We start from the raw sequence: 25440 nt of genomic DNA, 5'->3' as shown, positions 1-25440 counted from the left end.
TGTTTATAAAAAGATAAAAAGGGCTGGAGAGATGGCTCAGTGGTTAAGAGCACTGACTGTTCTTCCAGAAGTCCCGAGTTCAAATCACAGCAACCACATGGTGGCTCGCAGCCATCTGTAATGAGATCTGACGCCCTCTTCTGGTGTGTCTGGAGACAGCTAGAATATACTCATATAATAAATAAATAAATAAATAAATAAATAAATAAATAAATCTTCCTAAAAAAGATAAAGAGAGAGGGGTTATAATCTATGGATGTGTGGTGAGGTATGGGGGAGGGGTTGCCTCGGCAGGGCTGTGCTGAGGCATCCCTTCCCACTGAGGGACCAGCCACACAACTGTATAGTATAGAATAGAGTGTATTTAGGGGGTGGGGAGGGGACTTGAGAAGGTAGTAGAAACAGAGAAAGGCAGAGAGAGAGAGAGCAGAGAAGAGAAGTAGAGGCCAGCCATGAGTTCCAGGAGAGAGAGGGGGAAAAGGGAATAGGGAGAGAGTGGGAACAGGAAGGCAGGAGCAAGAGCAAGAAAGAGAGAAGGGGGCAAGCAGCCCCTTTCATAGTGAGTTAGGCACACCTGGATACTGCCAGGTAACTGTGGGGTGGAACTTAGACAAAATGCTAAGGTGAGCCCTGCATTCCACAGGCAGAGGCAGTCGGGATCTCTGGATATGATGGGGTCAGCCTGCTCTTCACTAACTTCCAAACTTCGAGGAGAGCCAGGGTGACAGAGAAACCCTGTCTTGAGAACAAAAGAAAAGAAAGATGTTTCAGCTGAAATTTTGCATGGGTGAATCCTCATCTGGCCAATAGCTACATAATGAGACCTTGATTTGAAAATACATACAAACATACATACATACATACATACATACACTAATACATACACTAATACACACATACATATATACAATATATATGAATATATACACATACACATATACTATATATATCAAGTGTATACATTGTGTGATACAAGCGTAATCAGGGCAACAGGGCAGAGAAGCACAGCAGAATGGGGCACAGCCAGGGAATACACCTACAGTCAACGCCCAACCAGGCAGCAATGTGGAAAGGGAAAAAAACACTAGTAGCTTAGACCAGCCTTGAACTCACTATGCATCCCAATCTGGGCTCTGACTTGTGATTCTCCTGTTTCAGCTTCCAGAATGCTAGGATTGTAGACATGATCTATCATAGTTATCAAGTTCTTGATGAAAGACAGCAGCTTTGGAAGGGGGGTGGGGGAGCATGTATAGTGTCCTTCATATATTAAAAACAACATAAAAACGTAGATGTGATTTTTAGATTCCCCTACAGAATCTAAAGCTTTTAGAAAAGTCTTGTGTCTCCCTGTCTCCCAGGCACAGCCCTCTTGCTATCCCATGATACCAACCATTTACATAAAAGACTTCCTCAAAATTGAAAGCTTTGGACTGTGGATGTAGCTTACCCAGCATGTAAGAGGATGCTAGTATTGTCTCCAGAATATAAAAAGTTTTAAAATTTTTATACTTTTATTTGCTAAAACAGGTAAAAGCAGAGACTAGCCACACTTGGTATCAGCATGACCAGGTAAGGATTGATCCTTAACTAAGACTGTGCACTGCTCTCCCAGTGGGAATCTGTCTCTGTAGTTTCTCATTCACAAACCTTCCTATGACCTAGAAATTATCTTCCTAAGTATTACTCAAAGTAAATAACAGCTTACATCCAGAGACTGAGCTATTGCTCACCTGATAGAGCACGAAGCCCTTGGTTTTGATTGCCTAAAATACACAAAACCCTCTGCACTCATCGGGTGGAGGCAGAAAGATCAGGAATTCAAGGTGATCCCTAGTTCACTGGGAGTTCAAGGCCAGTCTGTGCTACTGGAGGATCTGGTTAAAAACAGAACCCTAGGTCCACACAAAGAAATGTACAACATACAAAATTTGTGAGGCACATGATTTTAATCACAAGCTAACTGGTGGCAGAGGCAGGTGGATGTCTGTGAGTTCAAGTTCTAGTAGTCTACCGAGAGAGTTCTAGTACAGAGTGAAACCCTGTCCTAAAAAAAGAAGAAGAAGGAGGAAGAGGAAGACTAAGAGGAAGACTAAGATGAAGAATTTATGTCATTAGCAGGAACCACCTTCCAAACCAAGATCTGGAGCATTTAACACTATCAGAAGGCTGCCTCTCTTAGGCAGCAACCCCAGTGCCAACCTGTTGCTAGATTTAATGTGATGGAACTGCCACGGTGCAGGCTCAACTGTATCTGGCTTCTCAGTGCTTATTCCCAAGGAGCCAGGGGCTCTTTGAATGTACAAGTCCCCTATGTCCCTTTCACGTGACTGGGTGTTGTTTCCTTCTTGGAGCTGGGATGCTCGGAACTGTTCCGAACAAACACCTGTGTGCTCCTTTCCCTTGGGAAAATGCTTAGCCATGGAAGGGCTGGGGCACAGGAGAAGCCCATGGCTGCTGTATCCTGGCCAAAGCAGCAGCCCTGTGCTGGAATTGCAACTTGCAGAGAATGGGGGTTTCAGTTACCCCAAATCCCAACACATTGGTAGTTGCCTATCGTGATAAAACTGTCTGTGGGGCCAGTGTAGCCAGAGGAGTGTGGAATTTTCTTTCCACTTCACTCCAACAGGATAGTCTGCTCTTTAAACCCGGTCAGTTCCTGTTGAGTCGGGAGCTTGTAAGTAGGGCAAAGGTGAAAGGAGACATGTGGTCTCTGAGGAAGCTCATCTAAGAATTAGTCTTTGCACAAGTTGGTGTGTCTCTGCTGAGTGTAAGAAGAGTGTCATTGATAAGTGCCTGGCCTGGCAAATAACCTACTTCCCCCTTGGTACCAGGAGGTCCATTTTGTGATACTGTAGCAATGTTGCAGGCTAACTAATTCATACGTTTCTTTCTTTCTGCCTACCCTGAGGCTGGGAAGCACAAACTGAGAGAGCCTCTGATGACCTCATGGTTGAAGGCAGAAGGTGAAAATATAGGGAAGAGATCAAATCCGCAATCCATTATCTTTTGCTAAGCCACAGCAATCCATGTAAAAGGACCAGTCCCCAAACTGAATCAGCTCCCATGGTGGCCAGTGTGCTTCCCAACATTGATGCTGTAGGAATAAGTTTGCAGCCATGTTTATCTGGAGATAACGACACAGCTTCTCACAGCAAGTTTGCTCCTAACTAGCAGTAGTGCAATGCCAAAGACCTGAATGAGTCCGGGTGGGTCTGCTGTCCTGGCTTCCCACCCTTACCCCCAACCTATCCTGCAATTCTTTGCTTCACCGAATACTTGCCTTAACTCATAATCTAAACCACAAGGACAGGTTTTGGGTTTTGTGTCTTGGTTTTAGGCAGGAACAGGCTGGGGACACAGCTCAGTTAGTGGGGTGCTTGTCTAGCTTGTAGGAAGCCTTAGGTCTGAACCCCAGCACCATCAAGTGCAGGTGAGTCATATCTTTAATCCAAGCACTTTAGAGGTAGAGGCAGGAGGATCAGAAATTCAAAGTCATCCTTGGCTACATACTGGGTTCAAAGCCAGCCTGCTCTGTATGAAGAAGAGGAGAAGGAGGAGGTGTGGGAGGAAGAGGAAGAAGTAGGGAGGGAGGAAAGGGGAAGGGAAGAGGTATGTATGTTGTAGACAACACGCTGGGAATTCATAACGTGCCATTCAGCCTGGATTGAAAACTATTTCAAATATTTCCTTGAGTCTCCTTCCTTGTCACTTGGGATATTCTACTGTGCCCGAAGTATGTTTCCTCTTCTTACCCCCAAACAAAGGAAAAGAGGGGAGAAACAATGAGAACAGATACATTCACAGGGCACCCACATATTCCACATTAGCAACCTTAGTGGTGGTGTGTTTCTTGCAAAATAGTTCTACGTGGTTAAGATTTTATACAAGGGAGAAAGACTTCTTGCAAAGCCCAATCACCGAAGAGATGTTAGAGTGCCCGTCTGGAGTTATGTGACCTTGATCATGCCACCTGCCCCTTGGACTTTCTGAGCGTCACTTTCCCTGCACAAAGGACCGAAGAGGGTCTTTTCCACGGATGCCCACACAGTGGAAAGTGAAGCCTCAGCTCTGTTGGTGGGGTGATGAAACAGGCTCAGAAGCATAACCTCTTCCAGCTGAGGCTGTTGAGAAACTCCTGCTGGCCATGTGACTGGTTTTCTGGGCAAAGCACAGGAAGGGGAAGGCAAGGCATTTTGGGGAGCACCCAGTGTCCTCCCACCAAGTGCCCTCCACTCTGACATTCACATCGATGACTGACTTGCCTTCACCTTTATTTTTCTCTAGACACTTCCTCTAGCCACTGATTCCTGGCTCCTCCCCGCTGAGTAAACGCCAAATAGCTGTGGTTTCTGTTTCCTTGCTCAGCCCCGCCCTGTGCAGAGTTCTGTTCAGCGAGTGAGCGAGAGAGCATTGGTTCCCGAGACAGAAAAGATGCCTTTCTCCAGCACCCAGCCTGCATACATGAACCCAGTGAGTTGTGGGGTGCAGTTGTGGGGTGATTGGGGAAAAGCAAACTTCCACATGTGGGGAAGTTGCTCTGGGTCTTTGGGGAAACAGATAGCAGTAGGGGTGTCCTGGGGACAGCGTATAAGAGGCAGACATGCCAGGCCAGGTCGTCCTGATGCAGCTCTTGTCCCGTGCTAGACTTGCTGTGCCTCTGTGGATCCAAGGGTTTCACTCACTATGATTTATGAAGTGGATTAATATGTGCCTTCTCCATGCTACCTGGTAGCATCTAGAAAGGAGATGGTTTATTTATATGGCAATGTAGGTGGGCTTGGGGTAGGGGAATGACAGGTGTCAGACATCCACATGACATTTAAAGTATCTGCTTTATAGAGGACCTCTGTTCAGCCATTTACAAACTAGGTGATGTCATACTCGGTACTTTCTCCTCTCTGGGCCTCAACTACTGCATCTGTAAAATGGAAATTATACTTGAGCCTGTCTCCTGAGGTTACGGTAAGGAGAAAGCAGATTGTACATGTGGGTGTTTAAACAGTACCTGGAACATGGAGGTGTCTTGGGAGTAGGAACATGGGGGTCCAGAAAAAGAAGCTGTCTGTCCTCCAAGGGCCATGTCAGAATTCACCTAAGAATACCTCCAGAGTGTGCGGAGATGGGCAAGGAAGTAAGGACTGTCAACTGTCTTTTAGTTCAGTGTGCAAAGGGCTGCCCGGGCTTCTCACACACACCCGTCCAGTCTATAGGTAGCCAGTGACAAACCAAGGCACCATTCCATCAAAGTTCAGCCTAGGGGAACCAGGGAGTTTTTTGGGCTTCCTTACAGATCATAGGTAAAAGATTACTTAAAAGTGTGTGTGTGTGTGTGTGTGTGTATGTGTGTGTGTGTGTGTGTGTGTGCAGGTGGGAGACAGCAGGGTGCTGTTAGGTAAGCTGGCTTGCCAGAGCCCAGAGTTACAGCCTACTCTAGCTTGGCTCTGGAATTTGCTTGGGTCTACCGGAAGTTGCCAGTGTCCTCAGCTACACTGGTGAGGCTTCTGACTTGGGACCTGCGCAGAAGGTAGATGGGAAAGTTAGAAGGGGCTGTCCAGTGCCTCTTTGGGGCCTTTGAGGGCAGAATGTGCCACAGAGGCATGATATACCCACTCTGGTTTCTCACCAGGCAGGGCTAAGGACTGGGATTTAGAAGGTAGACTTTTCAGTACTTGGGAGGCCAGCAAGAGGGTCTCCGTGCACTTTAGGCCTGCCTGGATTGCTTAGCAAGTTCAAGGTTAGCCTGGGTTATACAACAAAATTGGTCTTTAAAATACCCCCCACCCCAATGAAGGGAAATCCTCCCACGGGGAGAGAAGAGGTTGAGCAGGTCCTGGTGGGAGACATGGAGGTCATGTGCAGTTCCCATTCCCCACAAGCACTGGGATCACGGTTTCTTTTATGTGGCTGGTCTCAGTCACTCCCTGACTTCTGCAGCTGTGGGCCACATGTCCACTGAAAAGCTGACAGTATACAAAACTCATGACTTCTGTCCCACTGAGGAACAGAGTTGTCATGGCCTAAGGGCAATGTCAGGGCCAGGCTTGGTTACTCACTCCCATGGGGGTCCAGAAAAAGGAGGAGCCGTCAGGATGGCCCTCTTGTGTGACCCCGGTAACCCAGAGACCAAGGCCATTTATGTGCTTCCTCATGAAAGGGAGCCTACATCACCTATGGCTGAGAACACTGGTAATACTGTTCAAACCCCAGGTTTGTCGGCAACCAGCTGAATAGCTTCAGGCAAGTTACTTAATTTTCTGCGCTTTCGTTTCATCATCCACAAAGGCAGTAAGACCAAGGCTGTTAGGATGCTTTAGGAATTGTCAGGGTCTTTGAACTTCTGGGACGGTTGGGCCTTCTGGCTTGAAAGTATGTCAGACAATGCTGGTGCCTGGACTGTTTGCCCCAGTAGACCACTGAGCTGACCACACTCTGGCTGTAGGCTCTGTCTTCTGCATGGCCCAACAGCAAAGGGAAGCAAAAGACCTTAGCCTCTGGGTAGAAGACAGTCTGGCAAGGGAAGAGAGTGTGTTCTTCTTCAGTTGCACAATCCCCTAAACCAGGTACTTCCTGTTGGGTTAGCATCCTGCCTCATCTTCCCAGAAATTTTTCAGGCTGCCATTGCTGCCCTCAGCAGGGACTAGGGCATACGTAGATGACTGACTTGCCCAGGGTCCAGACTAGAACAAGAAGGTGAGAGCCAAGACCTATGGGATCTTCAAACCTGAGAAAAAGAAAACAGCACCATCTCCAAGGAGCAGCAGGAAGCAGATGCTGGCTCCGTTGTTTTCTGTCGAGCTGCCTTTCTGACTCTCATCGAAGATCTGAGTTCCACGTGGTCCCCACGTTTAACTCCTCACCTTGTTCTGCCACTGATCAGGGAGGGCAGAAGTGATAACAACGAAAGTTCCAGTTCTAGGGTTGTGATTTAGCGTTGTTGGCTCAGCACGTGCAAAAGCCTTGGTTTCAATGCCCAGTAGAAAATGCCATCCCAAGCCCAGCAGCGGCAGCTCTTGCTTCTTTTAAGCAAAATATATTTGTTTGTTTTTATTTGTTTACTTGTTTGTTGTATGGGTAAGTGACAGAGGTCAGAGAATAACTTTGGGAGGCAAACTTGTCCATCCACTGCTTGGGTCCCGAGGGTCTAACTTACATCATCCAGCTTGGTTACGAGTGCATTTATCTACTGATGCTTCTCACCAGAACAGCTCTCCTCTCTTCCGTCTATTTCAGAGCCCCACCTCCTGACCCCCCTTCTTATAAAGATCCTGGTGAATTTGTAAGGCTGGCCTGGGCAATTCAGCAATCTCAGCACGCCCAGGGACTTCAGCCTGTCCTTGAAGCCCCTTTAATCACTTGAGTCCACATAGTCCCAGGTTCTGGGCCTTTGCTGGGGGTGAGGGAAGGGTGAGGCATGCCACACAGACCTTCCCAAAGTCTCTCGGCCCTGTATAGTTTCTCCAGAGATACTTTATCTATGAATTAGTAACCAAGTACAAATAGCCCCTCCTACTTTCTATACAAATGACCTCACTCTGGCTCGGTAGGTGAGAGCTCTTGCCACTGAACTTGGAGACCTGGAGCCCACGGGGTGGTAGGAGAGAAATGACTTCTGCGTGCTGTCTTCTGAGCTCCTCAACCACACAGAAGTGAATAAATGACCACAGGTGGTGCCTTCCAGCATTCCCACTTCCATCCTTTCTACACTGAACCCATCCTATATAAATAGCACTATTTATTGTATGTATCTAGAGATACAAGGAAGTGTGCTTTTCTAGCAAGTTTAATCCCTAGCATCACAAACACAAAGCAAAACAACAACAATAACACACTTGCTTCCGGTATTATATATTGACATTTTCCTTTTAGTGGACTTTTAGGTCTTTTCCCATCTTTCTGCTATTCTTGTGTTTTGCTTTTAAAATTTGCTCATGTTAAAATAATCCATCTCAGAATGTAGGCACGCCATTTAAGATACTAAAATCTAAGCGGGGGATGGTGGGACGCATTGGCTCTCTCAAAACATAGGAGGTTCAAGGGTCATCTTCAGCTACAGTGTGTCTGGGCTGGGTGAGGTTGTCTATTTTTCACACTTTCTGTGCACACATATGACCCCACAACTGTCACACACATGCTTCCTGATCTTCACGGCTTGTGGTCTTCAAGGAGTGCAGGAGGGTTAAGTATCAAGTCTTCAGCTGCAAGCAAACGTTGTAAGGGTAATTTCAGGCGAGAGGAGGAAGTTTCTTTTCTTATTTTTAAAAAGATTGATTTTGATTTTTGTTTGTGTGTGTGTGTGTCTTTGTGAGTGCATGCCATGTGTGTATAGTGCCCAAGGAGGCCAGAAGAGGGCTCTGGATCCTTGTGCTGGAGTAGTGAGCTCTAGGGTGTGGTTCCTGGGGTCTGCACTTGGGTCCTCTGGAAGAGCAGGCTGTGCTCTCGTTTCTCCTGCCCCTCCAGACCGACCATCTCTTGTCAGGCTAGGGACACAGGAAGTGTTCTTGTCTAGCAAGTTTGAGACCCTGGGTTTAATCACAGAAACAAAACAACAATAACACATGTCCCACAGGCCAGTCCACAGTTCCCTCAGGCTGACTGGTCTCCTGCATCCCACAGGCATGGGGGTGGGGGTGAGGGTGTAAACACAGGAACTCAGACACAGGCAAGCTGACACACTCAGTGACAGAGCCAGCATGAGATGTGAGAAGGCACTTCCCGGAAATGGTCACAGTAAGGTCAGTCCAATGGGTCTGGAGCGTCTAGGGAGCCATTACAGGCTTCCATAGGTTCTGCACAGGCAAACAACAAGGATAAAGGCCAGAACGCAGTGATGGTTAGAATAAGAGGGAGAATGGGGGTGGGGGTATCGATAGGATCAAATTCCTTAATAATGCCAGCCATTAACAACAGGAGAAGCTGGAAGGAACATGGAGATCCAACAGCAACACAGAACAAAGACAGGAAGTTCCTTAAATCGCTAGACTTTATCGTGGAAGGTGAGGTTAGGGGGCAGTCCTGGGTTTAGAAGAGGAGTCTAACTTTAGAATGAAGAGGTATCCGAACTTATTGCTGAGGGGGCCTCTTTGCTTAGGACGAAGGATCAGTAAATGCTCTCAATGGCCATAGGCCACGTCTAGGAAGCCAATCCTGTATTCTCCCTGCCTTTAGAACTGACACATGCTAGCAGTTTTGGTCCTAGATAGGATGTAAGGTGTGGCAGATCCCTCAACTGGTCCAGCGTTTGCCCTCCAACAGCCAGTAGGTTAAATGTGGTAGGTGAGTGTCTTCGGACTGTCAGGTGACAGCTTAATTGGAGCTTGCCTTAAGTGCCTTAAATGGCCAGCCATCCCAGGACCTATCTTGCTTGCTCTCTTATACCTCCGCCTAGTTTCCTTTCCGACCTTGGGCAACGCCTGACACATTACACTGAAAACATTCTCTCCCGTATCTCTGCAATACAGGATGTGTTTTTAACATTAAATAAATTTGAACCTAGGGCTTCCTGCATCCCCTTTCCAAGGCTGAGATCACAGGTGTAGAATCACACCCGACAAGAATCCTTTACATTTTTAAGGCATTCTGAGCACAGAATTCAAACATAAAATCATCCTCATGGCTCAGAGTTTCGTTCTTGTGAAAGTTTGGCAGCTCACCTACCTTACGGTCAGTGTTTCAAAGTTCTTGGCAACCTTTCAATAAGATTCCTTGGCTCGCAGCATCTTCCTTCTTCAGGATTCAAGAGAAGGAGGGACTGGTTACTAAGGAGCCTGGTTTAAGCGGTTCTCTGTTTTGATAGTTTGGTTTATACTTTCATTTGTCCTACTGTGTGTTTATACTTTCATTTGTCCTACCGTGTGTGTCCCTCCCTCATGCTGAGGCACTGGAGTGGTCAATGAGTCTCCCTTTCAGACTTTGCTCCATTGCAGATACACCCAAACCAGTCCAGACTAGATTGAACCCTTCTCTCCTTCCTACCTGAACACATCGGAGGACATATTTAATTAGGAGCTGTCTGGGTTTACTTGTTACCAGGGGCAGGAAAGTTCACATTATTGCTCGGATGTGGGAGTGGTGTAGCCTGGTGCAGCTGAGGTCTCTAGCTGTATTGTCTGTACACATGCACACACATATGTGCATAGTAAGGGAAGGAAGGAGGCCACCTAGTGAATTATTAAAAGGGTTGGAGTGTGCATAACCCCAAACCAAACAGGGTACCAGGATGCTAAGCTGTCTCTTGTGTTTGCCTCCACACTGGGTCCGGATGGTGACAACCCATGAGAACGAGTGGATATATTACTCTGCCAGATAAACAGTGTGAGGTGATCTGTACCAGTCCCTGCTTGTCCACATCATTCAACTCCAGCACCTTCCGGGCTCCTACAGCATTAAATTTACATAGGGTGTTGGCCCAAAGGAGGTGTCAGAAAAGCCCCCTAAACACCCTGGGGTGATAGGATAATCAACCAGGAGCCAGTCCTGGCAGGCAGCAGAACCACCCTTGGTAGGAAAGGAAATACAGGAAGATGCCAAGTCACCAGTTTGGGGATTTGGGTCTGAGAGGATGCGGCAAGATGAGTCAGGGCCGAGGGGTGACAGCCTTGTGGAGGAGCTGAGTCCAGGTGAGATGGTTTGCCTCCATTTACAAAGGAAGAAACTGAGGCAGAGACTACGTTTTCAAAGGCTGCATGGACCCTGCCCTCACCACCATTCTAGTTCCTTACCTTCCAGGCCATTTGCATGCTGTTTCCTCCTGGTGGCTTCTATAGCTGTCACTCCCTACAGACTGTGGAAGGAAGGGGCTTGAGGTCAGTTGCCGGTCAAGCTTCAGAAACCGAAACCGGCTAGCCTTCTGATAGTTTCAGAAGGACTGTGTAACCAACTGGATTGGGCCGGCTTCTGTGGGGGATCCTAAGGTCTGTGTGGCTGGGATTCTAGCTCCTTGGTGGCCATACCCTCCCCGGCCCTAACTGGGTTCCGTCACACCAGGCAAGTTTCAGCCAACTGATATCTCTGTTTCCCCTCTGCAGGTCATCCCCTTTACCGGAATAATCCAAGGAGGACTGCAGGAGGGCCTTCAGATCACCCTGCAGGGGACCATCAACACTTTTGCAAATAGGTATGTGGAGGGCATTGATTTTAATCCCTAGCCTCAGCAACTGTGGAGCTGCTAGGTATGGAGGGCTGGCCCTGCCCATATCTCCTGCCACCCTGGCACCATGGACAGACTCACCAGACAGCCAGAGATACGTAGCAAGACCCTGTCTGGAAACCAACAAAAGAAATCCAAAGCCAAACTCAGCTAAAAAGGAATTTGAGACTAACCTGGGGTGCATGATATCCTATCTTTAAAAACAAAAGTAAGCTTCTGGTGGGTCTATGAGTTCGGCTCTGAGGAAGGCTAAGGCAGGAGGATCTCAAATTCAAGGCCATCCTGGGCTACTGAATAAGTTCAAGGAGAGCCTAGGCAAACTTATCAAGACTCTTTCTCAAAATAAAAAAAATAAAAGGAGGGCTGGGGTGGCAAAGCACCTGGGAATGTTCTCAAGCACAAGACAGAAGAAGCTACAATGCACCAAAGCAGAAATACACCCTGGGGAATTTGAAAAGCAGCATTGTCTGACGAAAGACAAATAAAGGGGCCAGTGCTATAGCTGGGTTATTAGAATGCTTGCCTAACATGAAAGTCCTAGGCTCAAACTCAAGGACGGGGTGGAGGGTGGGGCTTGGAACAGCAGGACAGGAACCAGAAACCAAAGCAGGTGTGGTAGCACATAATCATCATATCAGACCCAGAAGGCAGAAGCAGGAAGATTAGGAGTTCAAGTTCATCCTCAGATACGAATCAAGTTTGAGGCCAGACTGGGATACATGAGACCTGTCTCAAAAAAAAAAAGGACTAAGGCAACCTTGTGTTTGCTCAAGCCTCCCAAACATATGACCAAACATATGACCAGCTGGGACAGACCCTGCCTCAGGGCCACGGTAGCTCCTTATAGGTCCCGATGTCTAAGGTATCAGCCATTGAGGACTTTGTCAGCATCCTGCTGCCTAGACTGTTCCAGAACACATCTTCCATCAGAAAACTCGAACAGGCTTTCCCATGTAAGAGGAGCTTGATGGGATGTCTGTCCAGGGCTGCCTCTGAGTGTGGCTGGTACTGTGCAGGGATAATGTGAGGGGTACTGTGTGGGGTGCAGGTGACAGAGGCTATGTAAGGGCTATGGAGCCCAGAGTGCATAGATAAGCGGGCACCAGCCATGTTAGTTCAGGAAAGGAAAGACCGAGCTTTGAGGCACCTGGGAGGAGAGTCTCAGGGCTGAACTTGGATCTCAAATCCAAGCTGGCTGTGACATGGAGCTCCAGCTGTACTTCAAAAGTGACCATCAGGAAGAGGCTTCCTCCCAGGAAAGTGACAAGAATGGGATTTTTCCACTGTGGGTAAAAGGGGAACTTACAAAGTTAGTGTGGTTCAAGGGTCATACAGAGACACTGGAACTGGGATGAGAATCTAAGCTAGACTTCTGTACCCAATGTCTCAGAGAGCACAACGGTCCCTCTGTGGGGACCGAACTCAGCTGTGAGAGTTTTTCCTGCCTGAAGAGCAATTTCATATGAATTTTGAGTTGTGTGTGTGTGTGTGTGTGTGTGTGTTCACTTTTGCCATGGCATATGTGTGATATCAGAGGACAACTTATAGGAGTCACTTATTTCCTGCCATCATGAGGAGCCCAGGGTTCGAACCTGGGGAGTCAGGCTTGACTGCACGTGTCTTTACCTAGTGAGCCACCTCACATGTTCTGAATTTGTTCTTTTTCCTTTCCCCACTGAGCAGGTTTTGGGCTGCTTTTGACAGTGCCTACTTCAAAACACTGTCTATGAGTGCAAAGAACTTTCCTGATAAACACTATTCTTTAATAAATACTTTAAATGTTTATTTTATGTATATGAGTGTTTGCCTGCATGTGTGCCTGTATATTACACATGTGCCTGTTGCCTGTGAAGGTCAGAAGAGGCCTTTGGATCATCTGGGACTGGAGTGACAGGTGGCTGTGAGCCATTATGTGAGTGCTAGGAAGGAAACTGAGGTCCTCGGCTCTGCAGCCCCCAATGGGAAAAATTCTTAATGGTTATCTTTGATATCAATTGAAATTAATTTCTAAAACAACCTTCTTTTTTTTTCTCTTGCTTTCAATTTTTGGAATGTTTTTATTAGCATATATTACTTGGTGACATTTTCACACATGTGTATAATGTATTTTGATCATATTTGCCCCATTACCCTCTTTTGTTCCCTCCCACTCCTGCTGAACCCCTCACCCTTCGAAACTAGCAACTCCCCCCCCCCCGTGTGTGTGTGTGTGTGTGTGTGTGTGTGTGTGTGAGACCCAGTGGGTTTCACCAAGCTCCCCTCCCTCCATGTGCATGAGTAACAGTGTGCTTACAGGAACATGAACACTTAGGTGATATGACAATGCCACTGAAGGAAAATATTCCTTGCCTTCCCCATCCAACAGTAACTGCCTGAAAACCCCCAGGGAAGGGTGAGGTGTGGAGAACCCCTCCCCCCACCAGACAGCACGCTGTCTGGCCCAGTCTTGAGTAGGTCTTGTTAACCGTAGCTGCTCCGAGTTCAGAAGTGCAGTGGGTAGGTTCCACCTGGAAGAGAAGTGTTCCACAGCGCTCGCCCCTTCCTGGCATTGTCCCCTCAGTCTCTCTGTCCTCTCTCCTGACATAGTCTCTGAACTTTGGTGGGGGTGATAAAGATGTTCCACTGTGCTTATGTGTCTCATTATCTGTTTTTTACTATTTACGTCCCTGTAGCTGTCAGGTTTTCTGCAGTTTACCCATGCCCACCGCAAAGAGAAGCTTCTCTTGACCGAATAATTACTGTATACTTAATTAACGAATAATTAATCTAACTAATAAAAGTATAATAGGCATGAATAGAGAGGTATCTCTATGTGCACACTGTATCCACTCAGCTAAGCAGAATTATCTTCCCCACTAGGGTCTAAGACCCTCCAGCCACAGGCTTTTGTCCAGCTTCACAGCGAACTCCCACCCGGAGGATGGGCCTCTCTGTTACTGTGATAAAGCACTCTGACCAGAAGCAACTAGGCCAGGAAAGGGTTTATTTAGCATTTAAGTTATGTCACTGAAAGGAGCCAGGGCAGGAACTGATGCAGAGACCACAGAAGGATGCTGTGCACTGGCTGGCTTGCACCACCCACAGTGGGCTGGGCCCTCCTGCATCAATCCGCAATGAAAAAACACCCCATAGACTGGTTCCTAGGGGAATCCTTGGAGGCAATTCCCCAGTTGAGGTTCCTCCTTCCCAGATGTGGCAACAGCTGAAACCAACTATAACAATGGAGGTGCACACACAGTGCACAGCTGAGTGAGACAGGAACTGATGACACTTCTCCCCAGAAGTCTGCTTAGCACCTTGTGAGCACAGCATGTCGGCACGCCAAGGTCGAGCCTGGCCCTAGCTAGATTTCTCTGTTTCATGTGGTCCAAATCTGTGGCGAAAGATGCATGGCTTTTTTTTTTTTTTTTTTTTTTTTTTTTTTTGGTTGTTTTTCCTTACTAATTGCCTACTTTACTTTTTAAGAAAGGAGCCCAGGAAAGGCAAAAATGCAGCAATGGCACAAAATGTATCAGATCTGAACTAGATGAACCCAAAACGTGCTAAAAATCAGGCGGTCAGAGGCTCTGCCCCACCCTGGCAGTAAGCCATGTTTCAGGGGGTTCCTTTCTCTGCCTTAGGATTGCGGTGAACTTCCAGAGCGGCTTCAGTGGGAATGACATTGCCTTCCACTTCAATCCTCGGTTCGAGGAAGGAGGGTATGTGGTTTGCAACACGAAGCAGAATGGACAGTGGGGACCTGAGGAAAGGAAGATGCAGATGCCCTTCCAGAAGGGGATGCCCTTTGAGCTTTGCTTCCTGGTGCAGAGGTCAGATTTCAAGGTGAGTGGGGGAATCCTTCCCCCAACCTGCTCCCTGGGTGAACCACATTTAAACCACATTCAATGAGGTCAGGTCTCAGCTGAGCCACTACACAGAAGTGACCTTTGCCTTCTGCCTTACAGACTCCAGCCTGCAATCTGCAGATGCGCCTCTTGCTTTTATTCCTTAGAAAATAAGGCCTCAGTCTGTCACCATGTTGCTTTGAGGCCCCCACGTATCTTAAGAACAAAACAACAAGCAACAGCTACAACCACCACCACCAAAAAAAAAAAAAAAAAAAAAAAAAAAAAACAACAACAACAAAAAACCCTGTATTTTTGTCTTTGATAATATCATACTCCTATAGAATGTGCTTTGGGCGTGCACTCCCCATCCCGAATCTTATCCCCCCCACCCCTTCCCACTCCTTCTGGAATCCTTGTCTTTCCAGTTCCCCCTCCTACTTTTATTTTATTTCCAGTTCCCCCTCCTACCCTCCCATCACCCACTAGATTTTCTTACAGTTACTTTTGTGTTCGTGGGTGTGGGGGTGTTTTATGGATTGTGGGTTTAGGCTGGTTACAGCACTGGAAAGATATGGCTTCCCCTCCCCCAGCTAACAACTGTCAAAAGCAAGGTGGGGCCTCTTGTGCAGACAGCCTCACTTGACCCAAAATCCAAGTGAACTCCATTCCTCAATGGCAAGTCCCTAGTAACATCTGCTTCCTCTGGTCTGGGGGTCACACCTAGCCCTCCGCATGCTAGGCAAGTGCTCTGCCCCTGAGCTACACCCCCAGACTTAACAGGTTTCTTCAGGTTCTGCTAAAGGCGAAGTGTCCTCACAGGTCAGGCACTGTCTCTGGACCGGGGTGGGGTGTGTGAGCCTTTCCTGAGCTTGTCTGTGGGATGCTGGGGTTCCTGTGTCTGCCAAGCACAACCTGAGCTTGTCTTTCTTCTGCTGCCCGTAAGCATCCGATACACACGTAACTATCACCCCAGGTGAGGTCTGGGATACAGTTCTCTCGGGAGAGTGCTTGCCTAACATGCACAAAGCTCTGGATTTGATCATGCTACTGCAAAAACTAGGCTTAGTGGTACATGCCCACATTCCCCTCGTTTGGGTGGTGGAAGCAGACAGATCAAGTAGTTCAAGATCATCCTTAGCTACATAGCAAGTTTGAGGCTAGCCTGAGCTACATGAGACCCTGTTTTAGCAACATAAAAAAAAAAAATTACCTGACACGAACCAAGTTTGAAAAGCTAAACCCAGGGGCTGGAGAGATGGCTCAGTGGTTAAGGGCACTGGATGCTCTTGCAAAGGTCCAGGGGTTCAGTTTCCTGCACCCATCCGGCAAGTCACAACCGCCTGTAACTCCAGTTCTAAGGGAATCAACACCTTTTTATGGAACCACAGGCATGCGTGTAGGGCATATACATACACGCAGGAAAAACACCTACACATGTGAAATAAAATAACTCCAAAAGTATTCAAAAAAGCAACAGGAAGCCTGGACTAAATAAGTGAATGCCAGCCAGAAACTGGAGCCCAGAGGACAGCGGGTCTGACTGCAGCGGTTCACACAGTCTGTCCTTGGCGCGGCGCTGCAAACGATGTTCCTGGGTGTAAGGGGCAGATCCTGTTTTTCTGAGAGGAAAGCTCAGGTGTGGTCTGGCCTGGCATTCCTCCCACAATGCCTCTCTTCCCCCAGGTGATGGTGAACAAGAGCTTCTTTACGCAGTACCCGCACCGAGTACCCTATCACCTCGTGGACACCATCGCTGTCTCAGGCTGCTTGCAGCTGTCCTTCATCACCTTCAAGGTCAGGAAAGGCTGGCACCTGTCCCAGGGTTAGAGGACAGTGACCAGTTGGGCTTGTGCCCACTCAACAGGGTACCAGCAAGCGTCTTTCCTAGGTAGCTTTGGAGCTGCCCTGGTTTGCTGATTCGGTGTCTGTCTGCCCATTGTCTGTCTCTCTGTCCCTTTTGGCACTGATTTCTCTGTGATGAACAATCTGCCTTGGTGAATATGTCCAAGACCCTCCTTCTCTGCAATGGTCTGTTGTGGGACCAGGGAGTTCGAAAAGAGCTTGTGCTTAGGGAACCAAATGGACTCCAAATCAGAGGGTACAACATGGCTCCTGGAGTCCAGCCTGGGTCTGTTTGACCTCTGTATTAAAAACAAACAAAACAACACATCGAAAATCAAACCAACACACACAAAATTTGTGTGTGTGTGTGTGTGTAGGTTTTTTTGTTTTGTTTTTTGTTTGTCTGTTTTGCAGAATCTCATTTCATCACCCAGGCTGGCCTCTAGTTTATGATTCTTCTTCTTCGGCCTCTTGAGTGCTAGGATTACAGATGTATGCTACCGGGCTCAGCTCAGAAAACAAATTATTGGTTTATTTTGTGACAGTGTCTCATGAGCTTGTGTCCATCCTCCTCTCTCAGTCTCCCCAGTGTCGTGATTATAGACAGATGTGTAACACCACACCTAATTCTGAACTTATTTTTTTTTTAACTATACATCTCAGACTGGCCTTGAATTCTGTGTAACCCAGATTGGCTCTACCATGTAATCCTCTGCCTCCAGCCTTTTTAATGCTTGAGATTACAAACCACATTCATCTGTGTTTAAAAAGAAAAAGCCAAAACAATGGAGACAGGGTTTTTCTATGCAGTCCTGGCTGTTTGGAGAGCTCGCTATGTAGACCAGGCTAGCCTCGAAGTCACAGAGCTCCTCCTGCCTCTGCCTTCTGAGTGCTGGAATTAAAGGTATTGTTTAAGAATTTTTTGATTTGCTACCAAGATCTGGAAGTCCAGCTGGGTATAGCATCTCAGGTCTACGGCTCCAACGGCAGAGGAGTTAGGAGTTCGAGGTCATTCTGCTCCTCTCCTACATAGTGAGTTTAAGACTAGCCTGGGCTATGTGAGACTGTCACAAAAATACCAAACACAGGAAATAACTAAATAACCATCTAGCAATACTGTGGAGAAATCATTCCCTTTCCCTCTCATCCCATGCTTAAACCTGCTGTTTCCTGACCCTTCCTGCAGGAGCGGAAGCAGGACGGAGGGAATAAAGGAGCACACTGACCTTGCTCATGCCAACCTAACCCTTTCTGGTGTCATTCCTCTGGGTCCTGAGCCAGTCTTGCTGTTTGCCTGGCCGAGCTAGCCTTTACTTTTTGCCTGGCCTTGCTCTGGCAGTGCCTCCTGCTTCCTGTCACCCAGACATGCTTTTGTTTTAACAGAACTCCTCTACAGCCCCTGTCCAGCCTGTCTTCTCCACAGTGCAATTCTCTCAGCCAGTCCAGTTCCCATGGAACCCCAAGGGGCGCAAACAGAAAGTGAGTTAAAAGTTCAGCCAGTAGGTTCAAAGGATAGAGCTCAGAGGCAGGTCCAACCCACAAGTTAGCCAGGAACCTTCCAACCCCGGCAAACCAACCCAGGGTCCTCTGCATTCACTGACTGCCCAGAATTGTGACCCTCCTGGCTCTGTTCTTCTAAGCACCTCTCTCTCTCTCCCCAAGGCCACTCTTGGGTCTAGCCTGTGGTAGCTCCTCACATGTGTCAATAGTGGCTTGGTTCCTTTTACCACTGTACAATGATCTCACCTAGCCCATTCCATCCCACATTCTCCCGTTAGGGTTAGGGCCAAATGTTTTTCTAAACAGTGCAAAGCCTCGTAGATACTTTATCATGTTAGTACTTTGGGGACAGAACCTGGAAGGATCAGAAGTTCAAAATCCCCCTCAGCTTGGACTATGCGAGATTCTATCTAAAGCAAAGCAAATCAAACCGAAGCGAAGTGATAAATAAATACAGGCTCAGATCCCCTCATAAGACACACAGAACCCTGTCTCATCTGACTCCAGCTCACTCCCTACCTCTGCTCGGTCACACCAGCTCCACAGTTCACTCACAGCCCTCTCTGGCCACCTCTTTTTTGCACAGGCTATCCCTTCTGTTCCCCTTGCCCTTGGCAAACTAATAATTGCACTATAATTCTTTGTCTAAACAGCACTCAAGGATTTTTTTCCGACCCACCTCCTGTTAACGTGGACTTGGCACTTGTCTGTGCTGTGTGTGTCATAGCGTCCTGTGCGCGTGTGCCTTCTCCATGCCCAAGAATCCTGGAAGACTGGCACCATGGCTTTTTTTGTTTATTATGTATTTCTAGCCCCTCACTTGCTGACATGCCATAGGAACTCATAATATGGATTTTTTTCCCCACATAGTCAGGGAGAATAGGAAGCTAACAAAGGAGTGAGGATGTGCTGAGGTGGTGGTGGGGGAGGGGTAGGGAGGAAAGGCCAGCAGGCCTGTGGTCACTCAGGCAGTTGTTGTTCATGATGGCCCACAATGGTATCTGCCTTCTGTCATACTCACTCTTGGTCTGGCAGGGTGTCTGGAAGCCATTGCAGAGTAGCCCAACCTCGACCCTGGCTTGGGAGGATATCGGCTGTGGTACAATATCACTTGGCTAGGTTTCATTTGGGATCTTCTGACTCAGTGCCTGGGCCAGCCCGGGCAAGTTGCTTAACCTTTCTGAGCCTCAGACCTCACCAGGGGGATAGGGGTCAAGGATGCTGTCCCTCCTCAGAAAGCACACCACAAAGCTAAATGCTAACAAAGTGGGGAGCTGGGAATGTTGCACTTACTTCTGTGAAATGATGTGGTCAGGGAGGTTGAGTCCTCTCTCAGGGGGCCAGGGACAGTCCTGATACCCCTGTGCCCCCTTTCGAGGGCTAGAGTTTGGGTGCAATAGGCTCAGGAAGGAGGTGAAAATGACCACAAGAACCACACCTGAGGTTCGAGGTCACCTCTCACCTGACCTCTCACCCCACGTGACCCCGGGAGATAACCCTCCTCTTTGATCATTTCCAGAATCAGAGCTTTCAGCCTGCCCACCAGGCACCCATGGTAAGTCCTCTGCCCTTTTGTGGTTTTTTTCAAGAATCTCTTCTTTATGGCTCTTGCTGTGGGTTAAAGGGAGGAGGCTCAGCATCCCCCAAAAGGGTAGACAAGACTACACACCCACCAGGCCTCAGGGATGTTGGTGGGAGGGGGCCACAGGTGTGCTTGGCTGGTTCTGATCAAATAGAGAACAGTGCCGGTGTGTGTGTGTGTGTGTGTGTGTGTGTGTGTGTGTGTGTGTGTGTGTGAATGAATTCTGTTGCGAGTGGAGTGTTCCTCAGTATCACACTCCAAGCCCTGAGTTTGATCCTCAGCACCCCATAAACAGTGCACGGTGGAGGTGCATAGCTGTAATCCCAGCACTGACACACTGGTGGGCAGAACTCTAAGCCATTATCTTCCCCTCCACCAGAGAGATGCTCCTCCCCACCCCTAGTGTAGATGGGCATCTGGTTAGTCTTCAGGCTTATGGGTGGATATTGCGCAGCGCCCTCTGGTGGCAGTCCTCATGACGGTGAGAACCCATTTCTTTTTCCCAGGCTCAAACTTTCATCCACACTGTTCACAGCGCCCCTCTTCAGATGTTCTCCGTAAGTCTAAAATCTTTGGTTATCTTACAGCTCCCCCACTCTCCTTTAGTCAAAAGAAGAATCCCCTAGAGTCACAGTGTTGGAACCAAAGGAAAGACACAGAGAAAGCCCCTTCTAAGAAGAGGAGCGGCCCAAGCGCTCCTTGGGACAGCAGAGACTCAGAAACAGTTTTATAGAAAGATAACTGGCAGACACTCTGGCTCTCCAGTTGCTCAGGCTGGAGTGTGGAGACTCCAGACCCTAGTTTGCTTCTTACGCTCAACCCCCTACCAAGTCACTGACAGGCAGTCTATCTGTCCTTCCTCCAACACAGTGCAGGTGGGGAACCCTGAATTGATGGGGACACATGGGAAATGGCTAAAAGGCATGTGACCATTATGGGGTCTAGGAAAACGGCAGGAAGTTCCATGAATGCTGGTGTGACAGAGAAGAGGGATGGGAGGCCTGGAGGGCTGGATCTTGGGGTTCCTTTGAAATGTCTGTCACTTGTGTCTCTTCCACAGACCCCTGGAATACCTCCTATGGCATACCCCACCCCAGCCTATGTAAGTGGTTACCTGTGGAGGGCTGGAGCTTTGGCTGCTGTTAGCAGGGGAGAGGTGAAGGGCGGCTTTGTGGGACAATTCTCTGGCTTACATGACCAATGAAGGTTCTGAAAATCCAGGTACACAGTTCAAATATCCATGTAAATATCCATTAGTAGACAGTTAAAAAATTGCTTTCAACTTTAAAATGGTCCCTTCAGCCTGAGAAAATCGTAGACCTGCCTTAGTTCCTTTTCTATCGCTGTGATAAAACACCGTGACCAAAGCAACTTACAGAAGGAAGAGTTTAATTTGGGCCTTAAAAGTCTATGATCATCGTGGCAGGGAGCATGGCAGCAAATGGGCAGGCGTAGAACTGGCACTGTAGCTGAGACATTTTGTAGGAGGCAGGGGTGGAGGGGTAGAGGAGACTGGGAATGGTACAGGTCATTTGAAACCTCAAAGCTTATCCCCAGGGACACATTTTCTCCAACAAGACCACACCTCCCAATCCTTCCCAAACAGTTCCATCAACGAAGGGTGAGGGAACCAACAATTCAAATAGTTGACCCTCTGGGTGGTAGGAGAGGGGCATTCTCATTCAAACCCCAACACATCAACAAGCCATTTGTGCCCTGACAATTGTTCCCCTCATTATAGTTGAAGTGTATTTTGGGAAACGCTGGAAGGTTTGCTTTGTTTTGACATTTAATGAACCAAGGAAAGGGACCTGGGTTCCTTCCAGAAGATGCAGGACTCATGGGCCAGGCTTTGGAGTCCTTAGACACTTGTGCTGAGTCGTTGCTGCAGCCCAGCTAAAGATACTCTGTTCTCACCTTCCTAACAGACTATACCTTTCTTCACCACCATCCCAAATGGGCTTTACCCATCTAAGTCTATCATCATATCAGGCAATGTATTGCCAGATGCTAACAGGTAAGACAGGCCCCCGGGGCTCCTAGAACAGAGACTCCCAGAGTTGTTCTGGCCAGCCCATGGCTCTGAGCAATGTGGGGTGATAGGTAGGGGCTGAGCCCAGAGCTCAGTAGCCAAACAGGGTCTATGTGAACTGTTCATTCCAGGTTTCATATCAACCTTCGCTCTGGGGGTGACATTGCTTTCCACCTGAACCCCCGTTTCAATGAGAAGGCTGTGGTCCGAAACACTCAGATCAACGGCTCCTGGGGACCCGAAGAGCGCAATCTGCCTGGGAGAATGCCCTTCAGCCGTGGCCAGAACTTCTCAGTAAGATACTGGGGTGCAAAGGGAGGCTGACAGGATACAGGCAGATGCCTGAGATATGAAAGCTGCACCCCAAAGAAGAGAGAATGTTGTACAAGTTGGTATTATTTCGTGAGTAGTGTCCCTGCTGAAGTAAGAGTGTGTATTTGCTATGCCCACTTCCCCCTGTTCTGGGGACTGACAGACAGCTTTATGCTATGCTAGGCAAACACAACAGCACTGAGCTACATCTCCAGCCCTTGTTCAATTGTTTGTTTGTTTGTTAGTTTTAGTCAGGGACTCACTTTAGCCCAGGCTTACCCACAACTCACTCTGTATGGTGTCTGGCCTTGAGCTCAGGTGATCTATCTACCTTGCTGGGATTACAGGTCTCAGGATGCCAAGTGCTGGGATTACAAGCCTGAGCCACTATGCCCACTTCCCAGCCTTGCCTTTTCTTCCTTTGTTTTCTTCCTTCTTTTCTTTCTTTCCTTCTATTGAGACAGGGTCTTCATAAGGTTAGTCTTGAACCCACTCTGTTGCCCCGGCAGACCTTGAACTTTTGATGCTGCCTTGGCTTCCTGAATAGGCAGCGTACAGCCTTGCACTGTGGGGCTTGGCTGTTCCTGCCTTCTATAGAAGAGCTGATAAACTCACAAGGATGGGTCACTTGCATGAGGTCACACACCCAGTTTGTGCCGATCAAAGCCAAGAGTAAACTGCTATTCGCTCATTTGCTTAATCAGTCACGTGTTACCAAGGAGGACGGGCTGGAGCAGATCTGCAGTTTGGAAGCCCTATACCCTGAGCAGACCTTACCCACTCTGGTTACAACATCAAATTATGCAATGAGATTAAATAAGAAAAAAACATCAACACAGAGACCTGCCCCCGGGGCAATGTTCAGCCATCATTTGGAAATGTAATGGCAACATTCCCTGCCATAAGACTTACAGCATAGAGCTAAATTTCCTAAAACCAACTGGCGCTTTGTTATTGTGATTGAGACATGTAGCCCAGGCTTGTCTCGCACTTGCTGTATATTCAAGGCTGGCCTTGAACGCCTGATCCTCCTGCCTCTCAGGTGCTGGATTAATTACAGACATGCAGCTTGCCTGGCTTTTTTTTTTTTTTTTTAATGCATTCGTGTTTTCAGCATGGATGTTGACCGTATGCATGCCTGAGGCTCTCAGAAGAAGGCATCAGATCCTGTGGAACTAGAATTATGGACAGTTGTGAGCTGCTACGTGGGTGCTGGGAACTGAACCCAGGTCATCTGCAAGAGCAGCCAGTACTCCTAGCTGCTGAGCCAACTCTACAAGCCCCCTGAGCTTGGACTTTAGTTTCATGAGAACACAGACCTAATAAAACAGAATCTTATAGAGTGGAAGGGCGGAACATGGTGAAGTCTGCAGCACACTTTGGACGTGAGTGTCGGCCTGGTCCTCAAACAGTGAGATATGATAGTGTTAGCGGTGGCCATGGGTCTCGAAGCTTTAACGTTTGTGTCAGTTGTCTCATTGAAAATGACTTGGTGGAGACCAGGCATGGAACACTGGAGTCACAGATGGCCTGAGCCAACTTCTGTCACTCATGGTTTGGGGTTCATCCGGAGAGCAAGGTGGGGTTGGGGACATGGTCTGGGTAGATGGTGGGAATTGGGAGGTGAGAGAGGCATGGAAGGTCGCTGGAGGGGATGGAAACCCAGACCTGGGAACAGCTTGTGCAAATGGACTAGACAAAGAGAATGCTGTTGTTTAGTGAAAGACAGACCATCCAGGCTGTCTAGAAGCCAGGTTTGGGACTTGCTTCTAAGGAAGGAAAGAGCCTGGGGAAGAGGAGACAGTCTGGGTTCTCAGATGCCCTGTTGTGGTGTCTCTCTGCCCAGGTATGGATCTTATGTGAAGGTCACTGCTTCAAGGTGGCCGTGAATGGTCAACACATGTGTGAATATTACCACCGCCTGAAGAACTTGCCAGCTATCAACAGTCTAGAAGTGGCGGGTGATATCCAGCTGACCCATGTGCAGACCTAGGCAAGGTCTCTGGCCTAGGGATGAGGGCTGGGGCACCCTGTCTATATCTTGTCATCTCTCCCCTGTCTCAGCCTTGGCTCCCCAAATCCCACCATCAAAAGAGAGCCTCACTGACAGGAGTTTCAGGAATGTGAAATTCCCAATTCATTCCCCTCCACAAAGGGGGTGTCCTGGGCTGTGTGGCATATGGCTGTCAGCCCAGAGTCCCAGCCATTGCTCCCAAGCTAATTATATACTGAGGAAAGTGACTTCCCTGGGTTTGCCCCTTTCTCTGATCCTTACCCCCTCTCCGGTCCTTTCCCTTTACCCCTCCTGCTTTTCATTCCTCCGAGAGAGACACCCTGATGTCATCCCACTGGCCTGCAACTGACCCAGAATATCTGTATTAACTTTTCCCCATTCTTGCCCAGTGTCCACAAAATAAAGAATTAAGAATTGCTTGTCTACACACACAAGTGAAACGGCTGGGTTATTGAATGAGTCTGGAAACATTCTGGAACATACCAAAGGGAACGGGCAAAGACAGGACTGTGCCCACACCTGCTTACAAGGGTCCTTCCTCCCAGACCTCACAAGGTGCTGTTATAACTGAGTGCAGACTGAGGCCCAGGCTCTCTGAGAAGAATGCCTGCCTCCGTGTAAACCAGGGAACAACCTCATGCTCCTGAGGTGGAGGAGGTGCTAGGAAGAGGCTGTGGGAGCCTTGGCAACTTGTGCTGGGTGGGAGGTGAGCTAATGGGGTCAGGAGGAGCTGGCTCACTGTGGGCTCTCCAGTAGAGAGGTTGGTGGTGAGGACCTGCCATATGAGAGACCCCCAAATGCTGCTAACTCGTTGAGGCTCCCATCCCTCAGGAACCAGAGTGGAGACCTCAGACCATCAGCATCAGCAACACCAGGGAGCTGGTCAGTAGCTCACCTGGCAGGCTGAGGCAGGAGGATGGCAAGTTTGAGACTATCTCAGGTTACACAGTGTGACCTTGTCTCACAAAACACAAGTGAGAGAAAAAGCAGCCAGAGTCTGTGTATGTCTGTGGTGTGTGTGTGTGTGTGTGTGTGTGTGTGTGTGTGTGTGTGGTGTATAGGGTGTGTATGTATGTGTGATATGTATGTATGTGTATGTGGTGTATTTGTATGTGTTGTATATATGTGTATGCTGTATAGGGTGTGTATGTATGTGTGATGTGTATGTATATATGTGGTGTG

At 48.2% G+C, this 25440-nt stretch overlaps 1 protein-coding gene across 2 annotated transcripts; it reads left to right on the top strand.

Moving 5' to 3' along the window:
• The first annotated feature begins 4236 nt into the window (after window positions 1-4236).
• LGALS9 (galectin 9) lies at window positions 4237-24683 on the top strand. 2 transcript variants are annotated; one of them, XM_080922581.1, is made up of 11 exons: window positions 4237-4473; window positions 11028-11116; window positions 14770-14971; window positions 16660-16770; window positions 18202-18297; window positions 19838-19873; window positions 20407-20457; window positions 20961-21002; window positions 21829-21917; window positions 22064-22226; window positions 24091-24683. In XM_080922581.1, the coding sequence occupies exons 1-11, from the start codon at window positions 4435-4437 to the stop codon at window positions 24235-24237; spliced, it is 1065 nt and encodes a 354-aa protein (XP_080778707.1). In that variant the 5' UTR covers window positions 4237-4434; the 3' UTR covers window positions 24238-24683. The 2 variants fall into 2 exon arrangements, with proteins under 2 accessions (XP_080778707.1, XP_080778706.1); XM_080922580.1 differs by lacking the exon at window positions 18202-18297 and having other exon boundaries at window positions 4243-4473.
• The last annotated feature ends 757 nt before the right edge of the window (window positions 24684-25440 follow it).

The sequence above is a fragment of the Micromys minutus genome (genome assembly GCF_963924665.1).
Source record: "Micromys minutus genome assembly, chromosome: 10".
NCBI classification, from domain to species: Eukaryota; Metazoa; Chordata; class Mammalia; order Rodentia; family Muridae; genus Micromys; species Micromys minutus.
Note: the sequence above shows the minus strand (reverse complement) of the source record. Positions and strands in the feature narration are given on the sequence as shown.

Coding starts and splice junctions, on each gene's coding strand:
- LGALS9 (XM_080922581.1), top strand. CDS start 4,435: ATGCCTTTCTCCAGCACCCAGCCTGCATACATGAACCCA. Junction 16,771..18,201: donor TGTCCTTCATCACCTTCAAG/GTCAGGAAAGGC, acceptor TTGTTTTAACAG/AACTCCTCTACAGCCCCTGT. Junction 20,458..20,960: donor CCCCTCTTCAGATGTTCTCC/GTAAGTCTAAAA, acceptor TCTCTTCCACAG/ACCCCTGGAATACCTCCTAT.